Source organism: Nymphaea colorata, chromosome 6 (assembly GCF_008831285.2).
Source record: "Nymphaea colorata isolate Beijing-Zhang1983 chromosome 6, ASM883128v2, whole genome shotgun sequence".
Taxonomy (NCBI): Eukaryota; Viridiplantae; Streptophyta; class Magnoliopsida; order Nymphaeales; family Nymphaeaceae; genus Nymphaea; species Nymphaea colorata.
The window spans coordinates 271,285-293,875 of NC_045143.1; the positions used below are offsets into that span (position 1 = coordinate 271,285).

The 22,591-nt window shown below is 38.6% G+C and overlaps 2 protein-coding genes and 1 pseudogene across 5 annotated transcripts; 1 reads left to right on the forward strand and 2 right to left on the reverse strand.

Moving 5' to 3' along the window:
* The first annotated feature begins 379 nt into the window (after positions 1-379).
* On the forward strand, positions 380-13,161 carry LOC116255739 (AP3-complex subunit beta-A). Its single transcript, XM_031631690.2, has 11 exons — positions 380-868; positions 1,545-1,621; positions 2,830-3,079; positions 3,170-3,796; positions 3,980-4,153; positions 4,934-5,060; positions 5,149-5,255; positions 5,957-6,157; positions 9,387-10,456; positions 10,585-10,851; positions 12,040-13,161. Exons 1-11 carry the CDS (start codon positions 653-655, stop codon positions 12,404-12,406), a joined length of 3,483 nt encoding a protein of 1,160 aa, XP_031487550.1. The 5' UTR covers positions 380-652; the 3' UTR covers positions 12,407-13,161.
* A 165-nt stretch (positions 13,162-13,326) lies between these two features.
* LOC116256328 (uncharacterized) lies at positions 13,327-17,332 on the reverse strand. Of its 4 annotated transcripts, XM_031632665.2 has the most exons (10): positions 17,240-17,332; positions 16,943-17,137; positions 16,394-16,510; positions 16,032-16,314; positions 15,543-15,942; positions 15,374-15,473; positions 15,219-15,278; positions 15,036-15,119; positions 14,842-14,949; positions 13,327-14,640 (listed from the first exon to the last, which is right to left on the reverse strand). In XM_031632665.2, exons 2-10 carry the CDS (start codon positions 17,009-17,011, stop codon positions 14,329-14,331), a joined length of 1,533 nt encoding a protein of 510 aa, XP_031488525.1. In that variant the 5' UTR covers positions 17,012-17,137; positions 17,240-17,332; the 3' UTR covers positions 13,327-14,328. The 4 variants fall into 4 exon arrangements, with proteins under 4 accessions (XP_031488525.1, XP_031488527.1, XP_049934186.1 ...); XM_031632667.2 differs by having other exon boundaries at positions 16,943-17,299; XM_050078229.1 differs by having other exon boundaries at positions 16,463-16,510; positions 16,943-17,296.
* Positions 17,333-20,528: 3,196 nt separating this feature from the next.
* LOC116255861 (elicitor-responsive protein 1-like) lies at positions 20,529-21,812 on the reverse strand (annotated as a pseudogene).
* Between the last annotated feature and the right edge of the window lie 779 nt (positions 21,813-22,591).

The window sequence follows — 22,591 nt, forward strand, 5'->3', positions numbered from 1 at the left end:
ATCTTGTGATGTAAGGCAAAGTAAAACACAATCATTTAACGTCGAAGCAGCCAACTGCCTTGAATTGTCATATATATATATAATTAAAATTCACATATTACTTTTGTAGAGAGATGATTTTTTAAAAGTATTTTCTTAGTAAAAACCAAAAAAACGTCCTCAGAAACCAAAGCCAAAGAAAAACCGTTGCGTATGTACTTTTTACACGGATTTTGACAGCTAAAAATAAAAAAAGGCCCTCGTCGGTAAATTTCTCTCTCATATTTAAACTTTACTCGGAAGTCGAAACTCAGTCCAATTAATAAGCGATTAATTTCTTTTTTATTTTCTAAACTTTTGCTGTCGCTCCAGCCGTCGCATCATTTCGCGGGAAATGGAGGCCGTCTACACGTCATCTATAGCGTCCATCTGAAAGATGAATGGGAGAAAGGCGGAGAACGGTGACGGGCGGAGCCCCCCGAAACCCAATGACCCAGGTTTCTTCCGGTCATCTTGAAGACGTACGGCTAAAGATCCACTCCCCGATCTCCGTTGCCTGATCGAGATCTCGCTCTCCCACTGAGCAAGATGAAGCAGCAGAAGAAGGAGCCATAGAGGAAGGAAGGAGGGAGAGAGATTAGGGTGGCGGAGGAGCAGCGGTGGTCCGGAAAAGATGTTCCCTCAATTCGGGCCGACGGCGGCGAGCATAACTAAAGCGTCGACTATGGTGTTCAGGATCGGAACGGATGCCCACCTTTACGACGACCCAGAGGACGTGAGCATCGGGCCCCTCCTCGACAGCAAATTCGACTCGGAGAAGGTCGATGCCTTGAAGCGCCTCCTCGCGCTCATCGCCCAGGGTTGCGACGTCGTCAATTTCTTCCCTCAGGTTTCATCTTTTCCTTCTGTATTTAGGGCTTGATTACGTACCTTCTGTTATCTCCTAGTCGAATTCTGAGATCGTCCGGTTATATTCACTTATCGGTCAATTGAACAAAGGGTTTCCATTGTTCGAATGGAAAAGTAGTTCATGTGGGAGATAGCTAATGAGTTGCTGATCCAATATTGAGTATGGGTGTTAGGAATGGCGGATCTTGGTTCACTGATTAACTGTAGTCACTGATTGGCTGGTAACACGGCAAATTTCGATGTAGAAATCGAAAATTTAGTTCGTACGGCCGTCTTCTGATAGTAGTTCAAGACGACTACGTGAGATTGGGTTTCTGTATAGCCAGGTGCTCTTTTTTCTTCTTTTTGGTTTTACTTCAGAATATGGAGTAACGTTTTTCCTGAAGTTTGAGCATCCAGCAATGCCAAGAAAAGATCGCCGACTCTAATGATCTTTATTATTTTATTGGATCTTACCTTTCTTTTTTGGTAGAAATACTTTTTTCTCCCCTTCTTTGCTTTGGTTCTTAGAATTTGGTAACTGATTGAGCAGCGTGAAACGTCTGTTTGTTTTTTTATACCTCGTGTCTAACCTCTTCTGTTATTGTACTTCCATTCTGGCTGTGAGGCTAATCTTTTCCTTTCTGGTTCATGTTTTCTGGGAACTGAAAATGTAGGTTGTTAAAAATGTTGCATCTCAATCATTGGAAGTGAAGAAGCTCGTCTACTTGTATCTACTGCATTATGCGGAAAAGTACGTTATCTCCTTCCGTGTCTTCATATGTTTATTTGGGTAAGCTTTCCATGAGCTGGCGTCAATAACACAGGCTAAGATACTGAATTGCGTTGGAGTTTCCTTATCGGATTTGAAATTGATAGAAGCACGAATGTGACACTTTCTCTTTCACAAATTGAAGGTGGCAAAGGGCGACTCATGGTGTATTGGCCTCTGATTCCCAGTGATTTTAAAGGTTTTTCATGTTCCACTATGCCATGAACAGCTGCCTGAGCTTGGACAAGTTTGATAGTTGTCCAACTGATATGTCACACATCCCCTTCCTTCCACTAAGTTTTGTTAGCATTGATTAAGTACAAGTCAGTGGCTTTAATGGAACATGTTTGAGTGGACATCTGATTTTTTGGGTTCCTTTTTCTCGAGCTTCTCACTGTGTTGATTAAGCTCTCATGTTTTTGAACTGCCCTACCATTCAGTAAAACAGATTACTGAAACAAATGAAAATAGAACAATCAAAGTCATGTTAGTGTAACATTTAGTTGATTAATAGATGGAATTTAGTATGTTGAATGAAGTATTCTTTGAAGTCTCTTGATGAGGCCTTAGGCACCCCATTGGCTAGAGCTGCTTGTGAATGGTTAATTGAGTAGATTACCTATCATGTGGGCTGGTGTAACTAAATAACTGTGTCTAGATAATGCTTAGGCTTCTATAGTGCAAGTGTAGCACATGGGGGTCTAGGTAACCACCAAAATGAGAATCATCCAGGCTTTATTTTCTTATTTTAGCTTTTCATTGGAAGGTCTTGTAAAATGTGAGGTTTTCATGTAGACTTTTTATTATTTAAATTTTTGTAGTTCTTCTTTATTTTTAAAGTTGATCTCATAGTCTAAGCTTGTTTGACCATGTTGGTCAATGTATTTGCTTAATTGTCACTAGGTTATGTTTGTGGGTGACTAGGCGAGTCAGCGAGCTAGTTGTCGATAAAATTATAATAAGTTAGGATGTTCTGTGGTAGAGCACAGCATGCTACAGCCATTTGTCTCAGTCTCCTTGATGGTATCTGCATGCAAGTACTGCCTTCCCCCTTACCATGTTGTCTGAGTATCTGGCCTTCTTTCAGTTTATAAGCCATTGATTTTGAAAAGAAATTGTCTTCTTTCTGAAACTCTTTGTATCTGATTGATGTCAAATTGCTTCTTGTTTTTCATATTTCATTGTTCCAGACGACCAAATGAAGCACTGTTATCCATTAATTGTTACCAGAAGGACTTAGCAGATCTGAACCCATTGGTACGTGCCTGGGCTCTTCGTGCAATGGCAGGTATTCGCTTACATGTTGTAGCTCCTCTTGTTTTAGCAGCTGTTGGGAAGTGCGCTCGAGATCCATCTGCATATGTTAGGAAATGTGCTGCTAATGCCCTTCCAAAGTTGTATGATTTGCGTCAGGAGCAAACCTATGGTTCTATTGAAGAGGTAAAAATTTTTACTTATCCCATATTTATCCCATATTTCGTCTTTAAATAATGGCTACTTTTTTTCATCTTTTATCGTCCTGTCATGCAGCTTATTGGAATCTTGCTGAACGACAATTCACCTGGTGTTGTTGGAGCTGCTGCAGCAGCATTTAATTATATTTGCCCCACTAATTTGGTGCTGATAGGCAGAGGATTTCGCAGACTCTGTGAGATTCTTCCTGATGTTGATGAATGGGGACAGATAATCTTAATTGGGATTCTTCTGCGATATGCTGTGGCAAGATATGGCCTTCCAAGTAGATCATCTGTTGGTGTATCTTCTGAGAATCGGAGCTCATTTTCTAAAACAATTTCTGTAAATGTGGATGCTTTACCTGAAAATCGTTTTGGAATGACAGAAGGACAAGTTGATGATTCAAATTTTATTTCGTTGTTGTTCAGTTCTTATGTGGAAGGACAAGATGAGTTCTTGTTAAGATCAAACTGTACAACCAAAAGTTCAGACTTCTTAGAAAGTCCAGGTCTTTCGTGTGGTGAAAACCATGATGTTAAGATTCTTCTGCAATGTACTTCACCTCTTTTGTGGAGTCAAAACAGTGCTGTGGTCCTTGCAGCAGCTGGAGTCCACTGGATTGTGGCTCCCAGGGAAGATATCAAGAGGATCATTAATCCAATTTTATTTCTTCTCAGATCAGCAAACTCCTCATTATATGTGGTAAACAACTGATTCAATTAAGCAAGCAGCTTATATTTTATCACCTTCATGAAATGCAATATCATGACGTCTGTGGGAACTTCGTTTTTGTTTGGTTTGTGCAAGTATGTTCCATTTGACTTTTTGTGTGAAATATTTCCATTCATTTAATTAATTCTTTAAGTTCTAATATTGCCTTTGCAGGTTCTGTGCAACTTATTAGTGTTTGCAAAGGCAATGCCTTCTCTCTTTGCACCATACTTCAAGAACTTTTTTGTGCATTCTTCTGATTCATACCATATCAGGGCTATGAAGCTTGAGATACTGTCTATCATTGCTACTGACTCATCAATTCCACTTATTTTTCAAGAGTTTCAGGTAGGGCTTTATCCTTTTTCATAGTTGCATTCCAAATGTTGACTGGGATTCCTAGCAATTAACAAATGATAAAGACTGCTATTTTGCACAGTCCTGTAATGTAAAGTCACCTATCACATTTCACAATCAAGTAGGTTTGCTTACAGTTTCTATCTCTCTCTAAGTCACACACATACTTACACGCACATTGTCAAAGATTAGGTGATGTACCACCTATATGCATCATCATCACAAGTCAAGTGTTAGTGTTTTACAGCCTGCTGTCAAAATGTGAGGGATCTAGTTTTCTTTTTTTTCCCTCTTCTGTTTTTTTTTTATGAAAATATACAATTTGTGGAATCCTCAAAATGTCTGTTATTATTTTTTCAATTATTTTTCATTTTTAAATTTAATTTTGTAATTTTTAAATTTGTCTTTTGGACTTTCAAAGTCCTGCTCAGGTTATTAGAGCCTTGACTGCCTAAGCATCTAATCAGTTTTTGATTGTCTGGCTCTCTCCCCTCTTCCCTCCCCCCCCCCCCCCCCCCCCCCGAACACCAAAAAAAAAAAAAAACCTCTTCAGACATACGCACATTGGTTTTTGCATGAGTGCTTGGTCCTGGCCAGGCAGGATTTTCGATCATTTGGTGATAGTAGGGAACATTCATGCATTTAAAGAGCTATGTGGTTGCACTAAGTTTATGATAATCTTTCAAGGCATTGACTACATTAAATCAACTTTTCATTCAATCTGCTGAGGAAGTTTTAGGTCTGATTCTTACCTTTTTAGTGTATTGTTAGGACTATCTTAAAGATCCAGATAGAAGATTTGTTGCTGATACAGTTCATGTGATTGGTGAATGTGCACAACGGCTTCCAAAAGTTTCTGCTACATGCTTGGAAGGACTTTTGAATTTGATCAGACAAGGTTCATAAAATATTCTCTGCATTAGTATGAATGCATTTCTCTTTTGGTTGGAGAAGATATTCCACTAACATAGCACTTCATTCTTTAGAGTCCTCTGAAAATATCATGAATATGGAAGAAGAGGGAGCTGTGCTATCGCAGGCAGTGGTTGCCCTCAAAACAATTGTAAAAGACAGTCCTGCTAAGCATGAAAAGGTAATGTTTTTGGTAAACTACATCCTCTTTCTCTGAAATAAGTCAAAGGAGAAGTCCAGGTTCTAAAAATTGACACGTCAAATTTCTTATAGACTTCTTCCATACATGCAATATGAGGTTGCCCAGTTTAATTACAATATATAGCTTTGAAGTTTGATATTTATGTTCCATGATTTGTTTCTATATTTGACTCTATAATGGTTAGATGTAGGAATGTGTTTTACAATGTTTAAAATTGTAGACTTCTGTGAATCTGATGAGTTTTATAGTAGAACCACTTGGCTTTTCATGGTGCAGCATGACCTCATTGTGGAAGTCAAGGGCTAATGTTCCAATCATTGAAAAAGAAAACCTATTCATGTCACCCGAATTGGAGGGCAACAAGGTTCATATGATTAATTTTTTTTCCGAAATTTCATGGACCACCACCAATCTTTCTAGATATTTATATGTTCTTAGAAACCATGTTCCTTCTATCTAGCTAAGATAGTCCTCTATGGGGTCTGAATTCGTGACCTCTTCCTTATACTAGTGCAATCTAACCACCTTGAGATAAGTTGCAATCCAATCTCAAAACTTTTGAAATCCTTGCAAATTGTAGTGATTCAAATTGATGGTGAAACTTCAACAAAAAGAACATAATTTGCAATATCATTTCAGAGTTGCTGTCAGTTTAACTTATTGTTTCTATGTTTTTGAAGGTGATTATCCGTCTCGCTCGTTGCTTAGATATAATCAAGGTCCCTGCTGCTCGTGCTCTGATTGTTTGGATGATAGGAGAATATTGTACAGTTGGGCGTGACTTTCTGCAGACGATACCTGTCATACTTCAATATCTTGCTCAACACTTCAGTTCGGAAAACATGGAAACAAAGCAACAAATCCTTAATACAACTGCTAAGGTAATGATGTTGCACATAGATGTGTAGTGGATGTGAAGATTGAAGAACCAGGACTGTTGCCTTAATGGTGTGTCTGCTATATTGAGATTGCTATTTTTCTTCTATTATTTATTACAGGTTAAAAATGTTGTGGTCCAAATATTTTTTGCCTTTTTTTTTTTGCGGGTTGGGTTGGAGAAGGGGGGGGGGGGGTTTGGGGGATTGCATAGGGAAATGATAAGTAATAATTACACATTTTGTCATAAATGAGAAATGGTGTCTGCTTTTGAAAATTTCTTACTACTCTGCTAATCTAAGTAACATAGACTCTTTAGAAAGGTTGCCACACTTGAGTCGACAAAACTCAGGTAAGGCAATGGACAGTTTGCTTGCTTTTCCATTGAATAACTGAGTGGACACACACACACACACGCACATGTGTCCTGCACCCATGTTTTTATGAAGAATGCCACATGGTGCATCTTTTTAAATAATTTTGCTTTCATGTTCTTCTTGGACTTTAAGAATGCTGATTGGAGTTAAATAGGAATTTATTTATTATTATTATGTTACCATTACATTATTCCACTATTATTCTTTTTATCTTGCTATAGCTTTTCCTGGAGTTGTTCTCTGGAATCTTCCAATACAGAACTACTTTGTATTTTTTCCTTAGTTCTCTATTGCAATTCCTGCAGTATACATCAGTTCTGTTCTCCATGTTCTGCATCTGATAGATGTAATGGCTTCTGTGAAGTCGATTTTCAAATGGTGGGTTTGGCCCATGTTATGACTAGTGGTTGACATGTAGAAATAGAATATACTTCATGGTTTATTCAAATTTTCTAGTATTGGCACTCATGAGATCTAAATGAGAAGGAACTTTTATTAGCTTTCTGTGACGTGAATTCATATAAATCTTTCAGGTCATAGGCCACATATGAATAAGGAGATTCAACTAGTGGGATGGCTCTTGTCATCTTTAGGGGTTCCGTTGCCTATTGCTCTGTTGCTTTCTGTCAATCAAGCTTGAACAAGGATAGAATCTGTTATATGTCTGGGTTTTTAGTTTTCAGATTATATGGGATCAGGGGCAGAGCCAGGAATTTTTCATTAGTAGGGCCAAGCTATAGTTTCAAAATTTTAACATGGGTCGAAATATAATTTTTCAAAATCTTTATATTGGACTAAATGAAAATTTTTAAAAATTGCCATTTTTTTTTTGGGGGTGGGGCGGGGGTTGGATGCAAGGCCCCTTGCCCACCTCCGGCCCTCTATGAGATGGCTTCAGATAGGCCGAGAGGCAGTTGTTTTTTTATCTACTTATAAACTTTCAATTTTTTTTTTTAAAATGCTTGATCCTTCTGAATGTACCTGTTTAGTGCCTATAACCTAACCTGAAGTCTGAACAAGCCTGAATAGAAACAACAACAAAAAAAGTGTGCTTTCACAGGCGGATTCTAGGCATGGATTTGTTGTTTTCTGTAGATCACCCTGAAAAAGCGTTGAATATTATTGCAATGAGCAAGTTCCTTTCTTTTTTTCTTTTCATCTTTTTTATTTGAATATGACTTTAAATTTTTGATTTTGCAAAATCTCATTTTCTTTTCTGTTTGTAATATGTTGTTCTGCTATTTTTTTTTCCAGAACTTCTTTTACTATCCTCTCATTATTTTAGAAAACAGACAAAATGTATACACGTTCTTCAGATATGCCAGATCAAGTGGTTCTGCATTAACTTGTTGAGGGGCACAAACTATGTCACATCCTTGTTAGGTTACCACTAAAGATGTGGGCAGGGCTAACCATGGTGTCTGGAGTTTAAAATTCAAGTTCTTTCTCATATGTAGGAGTAACTTGAAGGAGTGATTAGAGTTCCTCACTCTAATACTCGTGGGAAAAGCACCAGGAGCAAAGAATGATGGGAAAAACAGGAAAAAATATGAAACAATACCAGAGGGAATTTAAGGTTTTCTTGATCATCAATTTTGCTCTAAATAAAAGAAAAAAGACCTTTTTAAGAAGCCTAACCCCTAGATCCGAATTGGATCTTGGATCCACTAAACAAAAGGGTCCAAATCCCAAAGAAAATCAATGCCAACTAAGACCAAATCCAAAGGCTAACTGGGTCCGAGTCTGGGATCCAATCTGCCATTAAACCACACTGTGCCATAAGTGATCAATGCCTATGGTTGTCTAAGTTTTCAGTCACCCGATTTTCTGGCTTTTCAAGTCATTGTTGTCTATCTGTTGAGGCATCCTTTCAGTAAGTTTGGAATAATATATGTGCTTTGCTTTCATCCTGCCTTAATCACATGTTCTATCCTATCCCGATCTTTCTCAGTCCATGTCAAATAAAGTCAACAGTTTTAGGTGGTTGACTCCCTACAAAAGATACTCAAGAATAAAACAATATTTTATTGATCGGGGTCAATGATAGATATAGTATATATGAAGTCAAATGTGCTATAACGAGTCAAGCAACATAATATTAAACATAAGAAGCTATGTTATCATGAAGAAGTTAAGCAATTAAATCTTTAAATTTACAGGAAAGCAAACTGAATATAAGAACATCACTTATTTTACCTTCAAAAGTCCAATACCAACGACACAATGAAATTGTATTTATAAACTGACTCCACAGTTGAAAGCTTATAGAAGGATGTTTGTTCTACTACGTTTAAAAGAAGACAGATGCATACACACACATGCATATAGTAGTATGATGACAAAACAAAATCATAGAGTAGGTTTATAAAAAATAATTGATGAAAATCAATAAACATTTTTAACTAATACATGAAGAGTAGAATTAACGAGCTAAATTACACTGAATATTATAGTTTACTTTTGACAACAATGTTAAGCTATTTGAGCAGTTGGAGACCCTAATAGCAGCATATCAGATAAGAAAAAGTAACTATTGTGCAAAAGCATTTTAATTACCACAATAAAAAATTATGCCTCAATGAGCTCACAAAAGTAGGATAAAATTTTCTTTCATCTGCCAGATAAAATGGGTCCTTGTTGACTAATTCCAATTTTAAATGAGAATGAACATGAGTGCATGACTGCATTTAACACTGCTTTATCTGTGTTTGAGACTGCAATTACGTCCTGTTGTGTTGGCACTGTGCAGCATCCTTAAGGAGTGTCCATGTAATATACTTTTGCAGTATACAGCTACACCAATAATTTGGCGTCATTTCTGACCAAAATACAAAATATATATTTCTTTCCTCTGCAGGTCGTAGTATGTTCCCAAACTGAAGATATGCATACATGCATCAAGGTGCTTATTTATGTACTGGAACTAGCAAGGTGTGACTTGAACTATGATGTGCGTGATCGTGCACGCATTGTAAGTAAACTTCTAGCATGCCATGTCAATTCTCAAAATGCTGAAGGCGGCAGAACCCATCCTGTTCTAAATCCAAGCTTGCACTATGAGCTTGCAGAGAGTATGCTGGGAAGGAAAGTGAAACCAATTTCACATGTTCCAGCTTGCAGTCGCTTTTATCTTCCTGGATCTCTTTCACATATTGTGCTGCATCCTGCTCCGGGCTATGAATCACTTCCCAAGCCTTGTAGTCTTGCAAATGTTGACCTTCATTGTAGCCTGGAGGATCTTCATGAGGAAAAGGTGACTGGTGACAAATGTAATTCTCCTGGCTCAAGTTATACTGAGAATGGGTCAAGTGATTCTGACTCATTGTCAGGATCTTCAGAAAAAGAGAGATCAGATTATGATTCTCAAGGGCCTGATTCTAATGAAAATGAAGGGGCTGCCTCTGTTGACGGTGGAAGGGGTAATGGTACTAGCAGATTACTCCTTGCTGATGTTGAGGACATGCAGACCTCAGGTGCACTAATACATTTTTCAGATGTTGATGCTGAGTATAACGAACTGAATCAAGCTGCAGACGGCAATGGTTCTTCATCGTCTCATCTGAATGTTTCTGAATTGTTATCTAAGGAAAAGCTGGAGTCATGGTTGGGACAACAACAAAGCATGTCTGAGCCAAGGTGTCCAGCAGAAGGGATTTCATTACCTTCTACAGCTAGAATTACAATAAGGGAGACTGACCTAACAATCAAACCCAAAGTCCATAAACTGTTAGACCCCACGAGTGGGAATGGGTTGGGTGTTGAATATTCTTTCTCCTCTGAGGTTTCAGGCATTTCTCCAGAACTTGTTTGTTTGGAGATTTACTTTGAGAACCATTCTACTGAACCATTGACAAAAATATCTGTGATGGATGAAGGTTCAAGTAAAAGTCAAGACAGTGTGGCTCAAAAACTTGAAATAGCTGAAATGTAAATATTTAACTCCTACACTCTACCTTTTATGCAGTGATACTCCTTGCCTTTTTCTTTCTTGTCTCAAGATTTTATATAGGAGAATTGGATTTCCCTCCTTTAGTGATTCTTCTTGCACTTTGCAGCTCAGTGACGCCAACTCAGATGCAAGGGATAGTTCCAATGGAGGAAATTCCCTGTCTTCATCCTGGTGAAGGAATCAAAAGATTTTTGCATGTCCGTTTTCACCATCATCTCTTGCCTATCAAGATTTCTATATGCTGCAGTGGCAAGAAGTATCCTGCTAAGTTGCGGCCAGACGTGGGATATTTTATAAAGCCGCTTTTCTTGGATTTGAAAACTTTTGTTGATAAGGAATCTCAGCTTCCTGGAATGTTTGAATATACTCGAAGGTTAGTAAATTTTTTCTTTCTGTTTGCAGAAATTACAAGTTCCCTGCTTTTTTAAGTTCTTAAACATAGGCTATTGGTAGTTAAGGATGAAATACTGTATCTTAGGATCTCAAGTCGTAACTTCCCTTAACTTTGTCTTTGAATGTCACATTTTTTTTTTTTTCATTTTACACCATGAAGGCTGATCATTTGTAAATGGTGCTTTTGTAGACATGAATCAGATTAAAACAGGCAAAGCAACATAAAGAACTTATTAGTTGAGTTGTCCCTGTTGATTTGCATATAGCATCATACTGTCTATCACCTTGGCGCTATTAAACGTAGTCTATAATGTTGCACAATTTTGATTGCTCTCCAGAAAGTCTTATCTACATTATTGTGAGGTTGCACAGCATGTAAGTGGCAGCATCTGTAGTGTGACAAGCTTGTATTGATGAGGAAATTGTGTAATTACATATCAAGACCAATATGCTGGGAACGATGTTATGATAAAGTAACATGAGTTGGGGCAGGAGATATTTTCATGTTCTTGGTTAATTAATGGTGCTTTAATCTTCAACATATTCTTACCATGAGATCCAGAGATTCCTTTTCTTGTCTTTCCTAATGTTATAACATGAGAAGCAAGTTTGTTTGTTTGGAATTGATATTCAAATTTTAGATTAATTTGTTCCTTTCTCAATCTTTCCGCATGCTGTGACATGAAAAGGAAACAACTTTTGTTTGGGTCTGCTCTTAAAATTTTAGGTCAATCTGAATGTCTCAATGAATCCCATTATGCATGTCTTGGCCTGGTTCCTACCGTTTTGACAGGGAATGGGAAGGAGATAAGAGGAATTGGTTGCATCGGCGGAAGATATTTGAATTTCCATCTTGCTAGAGTCTTTTATATGCATGCATTGCTGGAGGTTGAGATTAGAATTTATATGATTCTTCAACAATTATGACCACTTTTTCATTGTTAATTGTTTGTTTAATCTTTCCTTCTACTGTTAATTATTGTAACATGCTTGTATACTTGCTTGATTGTTGACTTTTTCATTGAAATGGGTTCTGTTATGCATATACAAACTTTTTTTCTTCCTGGTATTGATGCCTTTCACTGTCTTGTTTGATATCTTGTCTTTGCTTGGTGGATCACTTGCAATTGACGTGGGAAAACATTATGGTTATTTTCCATCTAAGCAGATGTACATTCACTGCCCACATTGGTGATCTGCATTCTGAGAGATTTGATGGCTCTGCAAGCAGCGACAAGGTTCTTGTGGTGGCCCAGAGGTTAGCATCAGAAATACTCAGCAATGCAAATATTTCACTGGTCGCAGTTACCATACCAGTCTCTGTAACTGATGCTCATGTGAAGGACGTTGATGATGTTTCTGGCTTGTGCTTGCGATTTGGTTGTGAAATCTCTAGTAGTTCTATTCCCTGTCTGCTTACTGTTACTGCTGAAGGTAGATACAGTGGACCTCTCACAGTTGTATTAAGAATCAACTGCGAGGAAAGCATATTTGGTTTAAACTTGTTGAATAGGATAGGTGCAGTATTTGCTTGAGGTTTATAATGAAGATGTGCCCAAGATTCAGATAGAAGTATGGTTTGCTATCATTCAGTTTTTGTGTCAGCAACATGTTCTTTTTGTGGTGGCAATATTTGATTTTAGCGACAAAGCAAGGAATCGGGTCAGAAGTGGTGAACTTTGGAGGCTCAAAAGGTCGTTTTGGATTTTCTGAGAGTGAGGAGAATGATCATGGATCTTCTGATCTTTTTTGCAAGATATGTTGGGTCTGCATATAGTTGGTGCAGGGAAACGTCTAGTGGTTTTTTACGACTAAATGGGTCTCACACGTGAGTAACTTGGAAAAGCTATGGATGCTTCTGCGCAGTCACTGAGTGAACATGGAAAAGCAAAGGGGCTTACTGGGAAATAGATATCAGTTGCAAACCTATGAAGGGTTCAGCTCTGGTAGCAATAATGTAGAATAGCTTATTAGTTAGATGAATATACTTGAATTTCTTGGCCAGATGAGGAAGGGCCCTTGTAACACATTTATGGGTAACAGTGTGGGGCTGACGCTCAGGATCTCTTGGTTCATTTCATGCAACATTGAGCATCCAATGACTGGACCCATGAAAAAGCGGTGATGCTTCAGAATTTTTTTTAGAGGAAGAAGCGTCCATGCATTACACGGAAATGTGTTTTGTCGTGTTCTCCCTGTAACTAGCTGATACTAGAGAATGATGTCGTTTGAGGAGCAAATGCTATTCTTGCAAATATGCCGGTTTTTGAGTTGTTCGGTTGAGACTTTATTTGTTTCTTTTCCCGTATGTCATTATCATTTGTATGTTGCACTCTACAGTCGTCGGAGTAAATCTTCGACTACGGGGAAGTAGGAATGCGTCCCACGGTATTGTTTTTATACGTCAGAATTTCATAGGCATGTTGATAATAATAGATTGCCGCACTGTGAAACCGCCAGAAGGTTCTAATTCTGCACAAAGGGTACTTTAAATGGATCCCAGCCATAGCAACCAGGATTCCAGTATCTACAAAAATTCCTGAGCAGAATAACATAAAGCGGGTGATTAGCCTCAGCACCAGTGTAATAGCTCATCCAAAATCAACCCCATTTTTTTGAACCGAGGTACCGATGATTGGTCTGGTGTCTTGAGAAATACTTGCTGGCCATTTTAATAGCTAAACTTTTTTCTCGTTCTTTCGAAGCGTGATTATGGTTGTCTAAGAAACTCGTGCTTGTCTGCAATTTACCATAGCTTCGATTGAACGGGCTCTCGGGTTTTCTTTTGGTTACAAATAACCTAGTAGGTCTCCAGTCTCTTGATAGAGACGACCCGCTTATGGAGTTGGCTTGGACCTGTGGGATCTGATTATTGTTTGGTCGAAGGTTGTATTGGGAGCCAGGTTTCTGTTAGACGAGAGGTCATTCTGAATTCAAGAAAAATTCACGTCACGTAAAAAGTATTAAAGGGATTCTTTTATTTGAAAGAAGGCTGGTTGAATATGTGTATAGGTTTGTCACGAGTACGTCAGATTTGGATCTATTTTTATGTGGAGTATTTCATCCAATTGTGCAACCTTGGACTAAGGTACTGGGCCTACTCACGGTACCTTAGGGAAACACCTCACTATATATCAACTTGCATGTTGATGTCTCCATGGGAACTGGCTGCCTACCAACCCCTGCCCTCTCTATTGTTAACTGTTTACATACTACAGTTGTTACCAAGAAGACAAAGGATCAGCATAGGCTCCTCAAGAATTTAATATCGTCTTCTTACACTGCGAAACAACGCATGTACAAATGGATGCTTCGAGGTCGACTCTGCACCATTAGCTCAACTTATTTCCATGTTTGAAAATTTTAAAATTTTGCATATGTACACAAAATTCTACTGGAAATGGGATGTGGAAGATGGCTGGCTGCCTTTTTGCTTTGCACCTGAGAATTCAATGGACTAAGATAATGCCAATATGTAGCGAAAGTCAGACACATACGGCTGCAACTCTACCATTTTCTGGATCGGCCATTTTCTTTCTCCTTTTAAGCAATCCATTATTGACTTCCTCAAGGATGTGGTTCTTGGCAATTGACTGTAGATCCACTCCAGCAGCGATTCCAGATCGTCTGCAAAATCGCGCATATACCAGTACAGAAGCTTGGGCAGTACTATCCTTTTCTTGATGGTAACTCCAATTGAAGCCTGTAAAAACTCTGTTTTGGCATTCTCCAGTTCATTCATCACATTTTCTGCAGTATACACCCTTATCTGTAATTGCCACAGATCTCAAGTCAGTTCACGTAGCTGACACAGTGTGAGCAACTCTCTGTAGAATCAAGTAATAGCAGAAAGGATATTCAAGACGAGGATTCAAGTAACAATGTGAAGTTACAACATGTTGTAGGAATTGTTTGGAGCACAACCAAAATAAGGTCAATTTCACGCTTGGAAGAAGAGCAGTTCACCTACCGCAGGAGATGAGCAGCTTCCACGGCAAAGAGCAAAGGTCACATTTGGTTCTGGATATCCTAGACCATAAGCGCGCCTTAGGAGTACTTCTTTCTCATCCATTAATCCCTTTTCATGACCATGAAGTAAACAACGTTTTAGAGTTTCCATCACACACGCTATTTTAGCTCACAACAGAGAAAATGGCAGCTTACATTTTTGTAGTCAGACGGATGCCTCAGAATGAAATGCTCAATTGCCAATGCATTCAATACTATACCACCCACGTTTAAAGCAGCCTGTGAATCACGAGTTTCTGCTCTTAATTTAGCACATTCAAAGAAGAAGATTATTGTTCTGGATTTGAATTTCACGATAACAGCGGCTGTTGGAGGTACCTTATTCATTAGAGCAAGCAATTTGTCCGTCGTTGAAGGCAGTCCATAGTGAAGAAATGCCTGACATGCAAGAAAAGATTAAGCATATCTCAACGATACTAATTATGATTCAAACAGCAATATGCCCTTGATAAAATCTTGCTAGCAAAACTTACATGCATAATGCACGCATTATATGTGTTAATCCAGAATGCCAGCTTCTTTTTGTAAGTCAAGAGCCTTAAGTCCACTGTACGTAGCTTGTCCATCAAGTCCCTGAAAAGAAACAGAGGAGTTAGATTGACAACAACCATGCAACTGAGGAGAAGCGACTTGGTGACGCACCTTAATTTGTCAAGAGAAGGTATGCATTGGGGCATCTGGCTAAAGTTCAGCGAATTCCGAGTGAGCTGAACGTAGTTCTTGTAAGGGCCAATATCTCCTGGTAAGCAGTCGTAATTTGCTGCCACGCCGTAAGGGTCGGATAGTGGATATGAATCAAGCCAGAGAGGGATTGGTGGCTTTCCGTTGAAAGAAGACTTGGAAACGAAGCTCCTAGAGCTCATGCACGAAAGTGTTAGCTTGGAAATGGTGGCTGAAGATACAGAGTCTAGCTGTGAAGGTGTCTTGTTCAGTGTCCGGAAGATGCTGATCAGACACTTCACCAATTCTTCTGAGAGCTGGTTGGGCTTTTCACTAACGGGTTCTGTATCTTTCTGACTGCTCTTTTCTGGTTCCTCTTCATCTGCGGCAAAAAACAAGGAATTACACAATGTAGGACACTTTCTTGGAAGAATTTGTGCATCGATTATCAGGTTATGAATCTCTGGCTACCTTTTACGGTACAGTTTTGATCGCAGAACAGAGGATTGGTTTCAGAACATGAGCTCCACGAAGTTTTCCTTTCTCTTTGTGGGGAAGACGTTTCCAAGTCCCCAGGTGCACTTTGAGTCTGAAACATGCAGAAGTTCTCGTGGTGCCGGTGCCATCCGCGAGATTTTATCTCTTGCGTTTGTATCTTTTCCTCATATAGGCGCAATTTGAGCTCACTAATTTTCTTTTCAAGATAAGATATCTCTTCCTCCACGATGGTGATTTCTGACAGAAGAAGCTGAACCTGAAGATTTAAAATGTTTGAACAAATTGAGTCGGTCAGTGAAGTAATTCAATTTGGGATAAGAAGACGAGCTTCATGCCTTGCGTGGAAGACATGGATAGAAGTAACAATGCGACGTCAGAGGTTTATGAAGGGCATATTGCAGAACCTTCTTCAACTTCTGTTGCTCCTTCAAGATTTTCTGCAACTCACCCACCTGAGATGGAGAAAGATTAAATCAGATGGTCTGGATAGACGGAACGGGAAGAAATGGAGCAAAATATCTTCCAGGAGCCGAGCAATTTATGAACTCATTCAATAGCAGAGGCAAACTTTTATTACTCCCACTAAATTCTTGAATCCACAAAACCCATTTGAGAAATCATTCTGGAAAACTTCAAAAGTTCTCTATCGGCGACCATTTGTACATGAAACTACTATTTCTGCAAATTCATGTGGAAGAATCCAGTCGAGAACTTAAAAATCTCTTTTCATGGCGAATTTAATTAACCACGAGAAAACTCAATTACAGAAGTACGTTTCCACAGTGAGACCACTAAACTCATCAAGCAAGAGCCATCTTCCTTACAGTTGACAGAAAAACATTCCCAGATAAACATTTTACGTAATGTTGAAGAACTTGCAGTACCTCCTGTTGCAACTCCATCCTCCTCTGCTCCATCTTACTGCTCTGCTTCAACAAGTCGACCAATTTCATGATAAACCCGACAGAAAGTGACTTAAATTTCAACAAAGAATAAGGAGAAAAATAACGGTGAGTACAGAAATTCCGGAAATCTGTTTCGCAGGAGGCCAAAAATGGGAAATCTTGAATTCCATATCACTGCCATTAAAACAGTAAAAAACAAAGATGGTTAAACTAGGAAAACCGTGGCGAATTAAAAAGATGAAAAAGCCTGGTGCAGCGGTGCTGAAGGGCTTGTACCTACACACACAGCGTGCTAAGTCCAGAACGAAATTCAACATAGCAAAATGGTCAAGACCCAAGCCCAAGTGGCCAACTACAAGTTAAATCCAGTTGGCAACGAGGGAGCGTCTGAGATCTTTTCAAGTCGGAAAGATATAGAGAGTTCAACGTCCACATACAATTTTTTAACGAAAATTCGTAGTCCGGTTAACCCCAACTTACTCGTCAAAGACAAATGAGTTCTTTAATCAGATTTTAATCAGAACTTGGGTGTAACCTTCTTCATGCGGGTCAGGTTGGATCAAACACGATTCTTTGGCACTACCAATCTGGAACAAAGAATCTAAAAAATACAGATTGAACAAAAATGTGGCCGTGATTTTCTTCAATTTGGGAGTGGATCACATGCCTCCACCTACAACCTTTGGTCACCCTCATGACAAGAAAAGCATGACCACCTTCACTTCAAGTGGGTTGTATCAAGAAGGGAAGTGGGGAAAGCTGCATCTGGTTGGGGGATAAATGCTCCCTTTCTTTTTCCTACCAAAGTAAACCGCACAGTAAAACAGTAAAAATTTAGGGTTCCTTTTCTCTTCTTTTTTTTTCACCAGAGTGCAAGAATCTCAGTGTCTGACAAGGTTGGTGATGGCGGGGATATAGAAGAGTACAGTCAGATCTCGAATGGTGACAAGAAAAAAATGGGCATGATTTCATGGGATGGGCTAGTTTGGATTTTGACTTAAGAAATGAATAAACTATTGTTATCGGTTGTTTTTCTTTCCATTTTTGGAGAAACAGACAGGCTCTCCTCAAGTGGGAAAAATGAATGCTTGGAGACTTTGGTTTGGACTCAAAGCTTAGTCAAGGTTTAGGTAAAGGTGTGCCCATCTTTTCATGGGCTTGTTTGGACTCATGTCCTTTTCCAATGGTCGTCACGTAATGTAAATGTACTTTTTCTTAGAAAAGAGAATATAAGGGCACATATTAAGGCGTTCAAAATGTGTAGTTATCAATAAAATAAAGTTTTTTGAACTTAAACATAAATAGTAATTATCTCAAAAGCTACAACAATTGCATGTCCTTGTGGCATAAATTGGAAGTGTTTGAGGTGTGGCATAAATTGGAAGTGTTTGAGGTGTCTACGAAGGACTCAAGGGATTTGGCGTAGTTGGTTGGACTAGTGACCAAGGGCGTAGACATGTGTGGGCATGGTGCGGGCGATTGCTCATGCATGCTCACAAAAAGTTTTATTTTCATAACGAAATTTCATAACAGTTTTTCTCATTTACAATTTTAAAATTATATAGCTGGTGCCCGCTTAACCAAAATTTTTTGGCTCTGCCCTTGCCAGTTGACTATTACAAAGCGAGCCAACCATTGAGCAAGCTAATGTAGCTACAAACCCTGGAGACAAGGAAAAAGGAAAGGAGAGCGAGCCCGGATTGAACCGATGAGCACACCAAGCTCTAGCTTGGTTCAAGTTCATAATGCACATGCACCATTAAGGCACACACATGCATATGTGTAATATACTCGAGTTCAACCGGAGGCAAAGTAGGTAAGTTCAGAACGACTCAATTGCATAACTATCCTAACTGAATCAGAAAAAGGCAAAAGTGCAGGCGCTTTATTCACATGAATTGCATTTATTTTTTCTGCAACTTATTTATGGAAAAGAGGTGCATCGGACCACGCATTTTTTTCATTAGAGCAAGAACGTTACTGCAAACAGAACTGCATTTGCATTTTGTAATTAAATGGACAAGCTTTTTTTTGTGAAACTAATCCCACGGTCTTCTAAAAAAGATGTAATGCCAAGAACATGCAGACGTCTAAATCAGGCAAACAAGCCTACGTTTTAATTGATAGGAATTCTACATGCTGTAAGCCTGATGATTTTTTGTCATTAGAAAGCAGGAATTCTATACTTAAAAAGGGGCCGTTTGGCAGAACATCTTGTACCTTAGCAACGCCTTGACTGATGTGAGATACTTTTGTTGACGGATCCACAAGAAAATTGATAGTTCATCAAACAAAGGATCTTAAGTTCATGTTTTCTAAAATCCCGAGGATTTTAAATCAAGGACAATCAAACGCCGCTTTGTGTGGGTTTGTGTAGGCAGTTGCCCACACAAGCCCACATGAACCTCCACCACTGGCTGCCATCTGCATCTATGAAATGTACTCAAGTATAGTTTTACTACTAATCTCAAGAAGGAATTAGGAATACACCTTAAGCCAATACTGTAAACTCGGATTTTGGAAGGTGAATCAAACACTCTTCAGTCGGAACCTGAAGAGGCCGCTCTGGTCTTGACGTTCTGCGTTTCTCTGATTCGCGTACAATTTCCTTCCTATTTAGATCCAGATCCAATCCGACCTGTTTGGATCCTACTATCGGGGATAAAGACGTCCAGGCATATTGAGGAGCCTGTTTGTGATTGAGATGGTTCAGTTTGGTCTCCCTCCATGTCCCCTATCATGTGTTTATTCTTAAATAAGTAACCAGATAAGAACTTGGACATGTTCTTGTGTCTTTTAGCCAATGTTGCATACTCCAAGAGCCAAGTTATATTTGTATTGTAGTGAAGAGGTCTCTTCGAAAATCCACCTTCATGATGCCTATGTCCTTGAACTGGTCTGCAATCAGGTCGGATGTGGATCAGTCTGCATCCAGATCCAGAATACTATTATTAAGTCTCAATGGTATGTGTTTCTGAAACTATCCAGTTCACGGAGATCGGATCCAAACCTAACAGCTTTTGTGCTATTAAAAGGTGTATTAGGAAGTAGCCGAGAAGAGATGGGGTCTGACAAAAGGTCGCAAGAGGCATTCAGCTCGAAAAATCGGATCCAGATCAAAGCCTAATCCATTTTGAAGCATGGATTAAGCCTTGGAATTAAATCTAATTTTGCAAAGCCCACATCCGATTCGAGGAGTAACACAGTTCCTTTCTCATGATCCGAATGTGAAAATAATGGGTCCATAGTCCATTCGAGATGTGATATTTGATTAGAACAGATCCATTTGCATCTCCTGTTGCAAGACTACTGTAGTAAGTAAGAGGAACAATGCGGGCCAGGAAGATTGCTCACTAATTTGAAGGATGATTGGTAAAAATGGAACCGAATTTGCAGATTACTTACTTTCAACTAAATTTCATGAAATCGTTCAACAATACAGAGAGAAACATAACTTGCAGACAGAGGCATAGGTGCCAAACTCTTGGGGTCTCAATCAATCTATGAACATAGCTTGAATACCACAAAGGTACTTAAATTTGCGTGTTTATTAACTTCAACATCATCAATCCCTAAAACTCTCTTCCCATCCTCCCAAATCTTCATCTTGGTCCGCATAACCATTCCCTGTCTCTGTCTGTTCTTCCTGTAATCCCAACAGGATGAAAATTAAAGGAAACAACTAAAAGTAATGACAGTCAATAGGTAATAGCTGTTCTTCACACTTATTATTCAAATCTTGAAATTTAAAACATGCTCAGTGTGGCAGTGTCGATTGTCATTCAAGTATTGAAGCTTTAAAATTTTGTGCTGAGTTGATCTCTCATTAGAATCTCAAATCGTTGGTTATAGCGCAAGTTGGTACCAAGAAGTTCGAGAGATTTCACTGTTAACTCTTTAGTGATGAATCTCAAATCTCATTAGAATCTCAATTCTTTAGTGATCAATTCCATCAATTGGTAATCAAAGACCAAAAGTTTGATGGAACTCTTTACCGATGAATTCCAATTCACAACTTAAAAAATAGATATTTGAGATGCATTTCCTTGCAGAGATTCACTTTGAGGTATTTCACAATAGTTCCACCAAGATTTGGTGCCTATTGAAAGTCTAGGAATGACCTTTTATCCCTAATTCTCAAAAAAAAAAATCTGATGAACTTATCAGTTTAGGTAACAAGTTCCTGAACAAATGCCAAAAGGAGGACTTTCTCAGGTTAAAAACTCACTTATATTGTATAAATTGTTCTTTCTGGGGGTTGGAACTTAGATCAATGTTGGGAACCTCAAACACCTTATCCGAGTGATAATCTTCTTAACTTGAGTCCATATTTGAGAGTCCTTAATCAGTTTTGAGATTAGGAGCAAAAGATTGGCTAATTAGTTGCCTATCGTTCTATAATTGTACAATTGGAGACACATACTTATGCATCATATGATCAATAGAAAAAAAAAATGAAAGAAGAATAAAAGCTTTCGAAGTTTCGCCGACGAAATCATCATTGGAGAACGTATCCTTGTCTTAAATCCTTAGCACGAACTTGAACTGTTCATCTACACACGGAAGTTGCACAGGGAAACTGATTTTCTCGTTCCACACAGGGTTGCTTCCTTGATCTTTTGTCATAAAAAAAAATCAAACAAATAGGAGGAAAATTACATTTAACCTCATATAACATTTGCGAATACATTGCAAAAGAAGAAAAAAGAAGAGAAGAGGAAAATGTTGAATGTAAATATTTACTATCAATTTCAAGATTTAAATACAATACCATAAGGAGAGAGAGACCTTTGGCGATACTGCTCTTGCGTTCATAGTTCGTGCGTTAAATCACGACGTATGGATCCATCTTCCCTGATTAACCAATTAATTAATCATTTAATATCCAAATCTACAAATCAGAAACCCAAGAAAGAAAAGAACAAGAAAAGAAAATCCAAATACAAAGAAAAGAGAAAGAATCCCATCATCCACAAAAAGAAGGGTCAGATAAAAGTTCACATGTAGTGAATATGAAACGGGAAAAGTTGAAATTAGATTGTCTTCTTCTTCATTTCTTGTGATGCAGTAAAAGATGCACGTGATGTCCCCCGTCCCCCTTATGTGAGATAGAGAGATACACACCATGAATAAGACATAAAAGGAAATGATGTCTCCTCTTCTTCTTCTTTGACTCTGGTTTCTGGGCGTGATGAATCAAGTGAAGAACGTATACATTTATTTATATACGTCCTTCTATATATATGTATGTATATTCTCTTCCTCGATTCTACAGTCAATAAGAAGAGGAAAGTGGCCGGATTGCGGCCGTCCAGTCAAGATGACCATTTTTTGTTCTTCTCAGCGTATGAATCTCAAGATTGTCCACGTTCCATGGTTTGTGGAATCATAAATAAGATAAGATCCAATAACATTCAGATCAGAAACAGAGTCGCCTCACAACCAGAGATCTTCTCGATACAATTTTTTTCTCGGTAAGCTACTAGTCTTGGCAGTTCCTATAAACCAGTCTCACAATTGAGATCCTAAATTCGTATTTGAGATACTTGGATAAGACGTAGCAAAATCATCTTACCAGGAAGAACCGGTATAGATCTATACGGTTGTCGTAATCATCACTGGTATAGA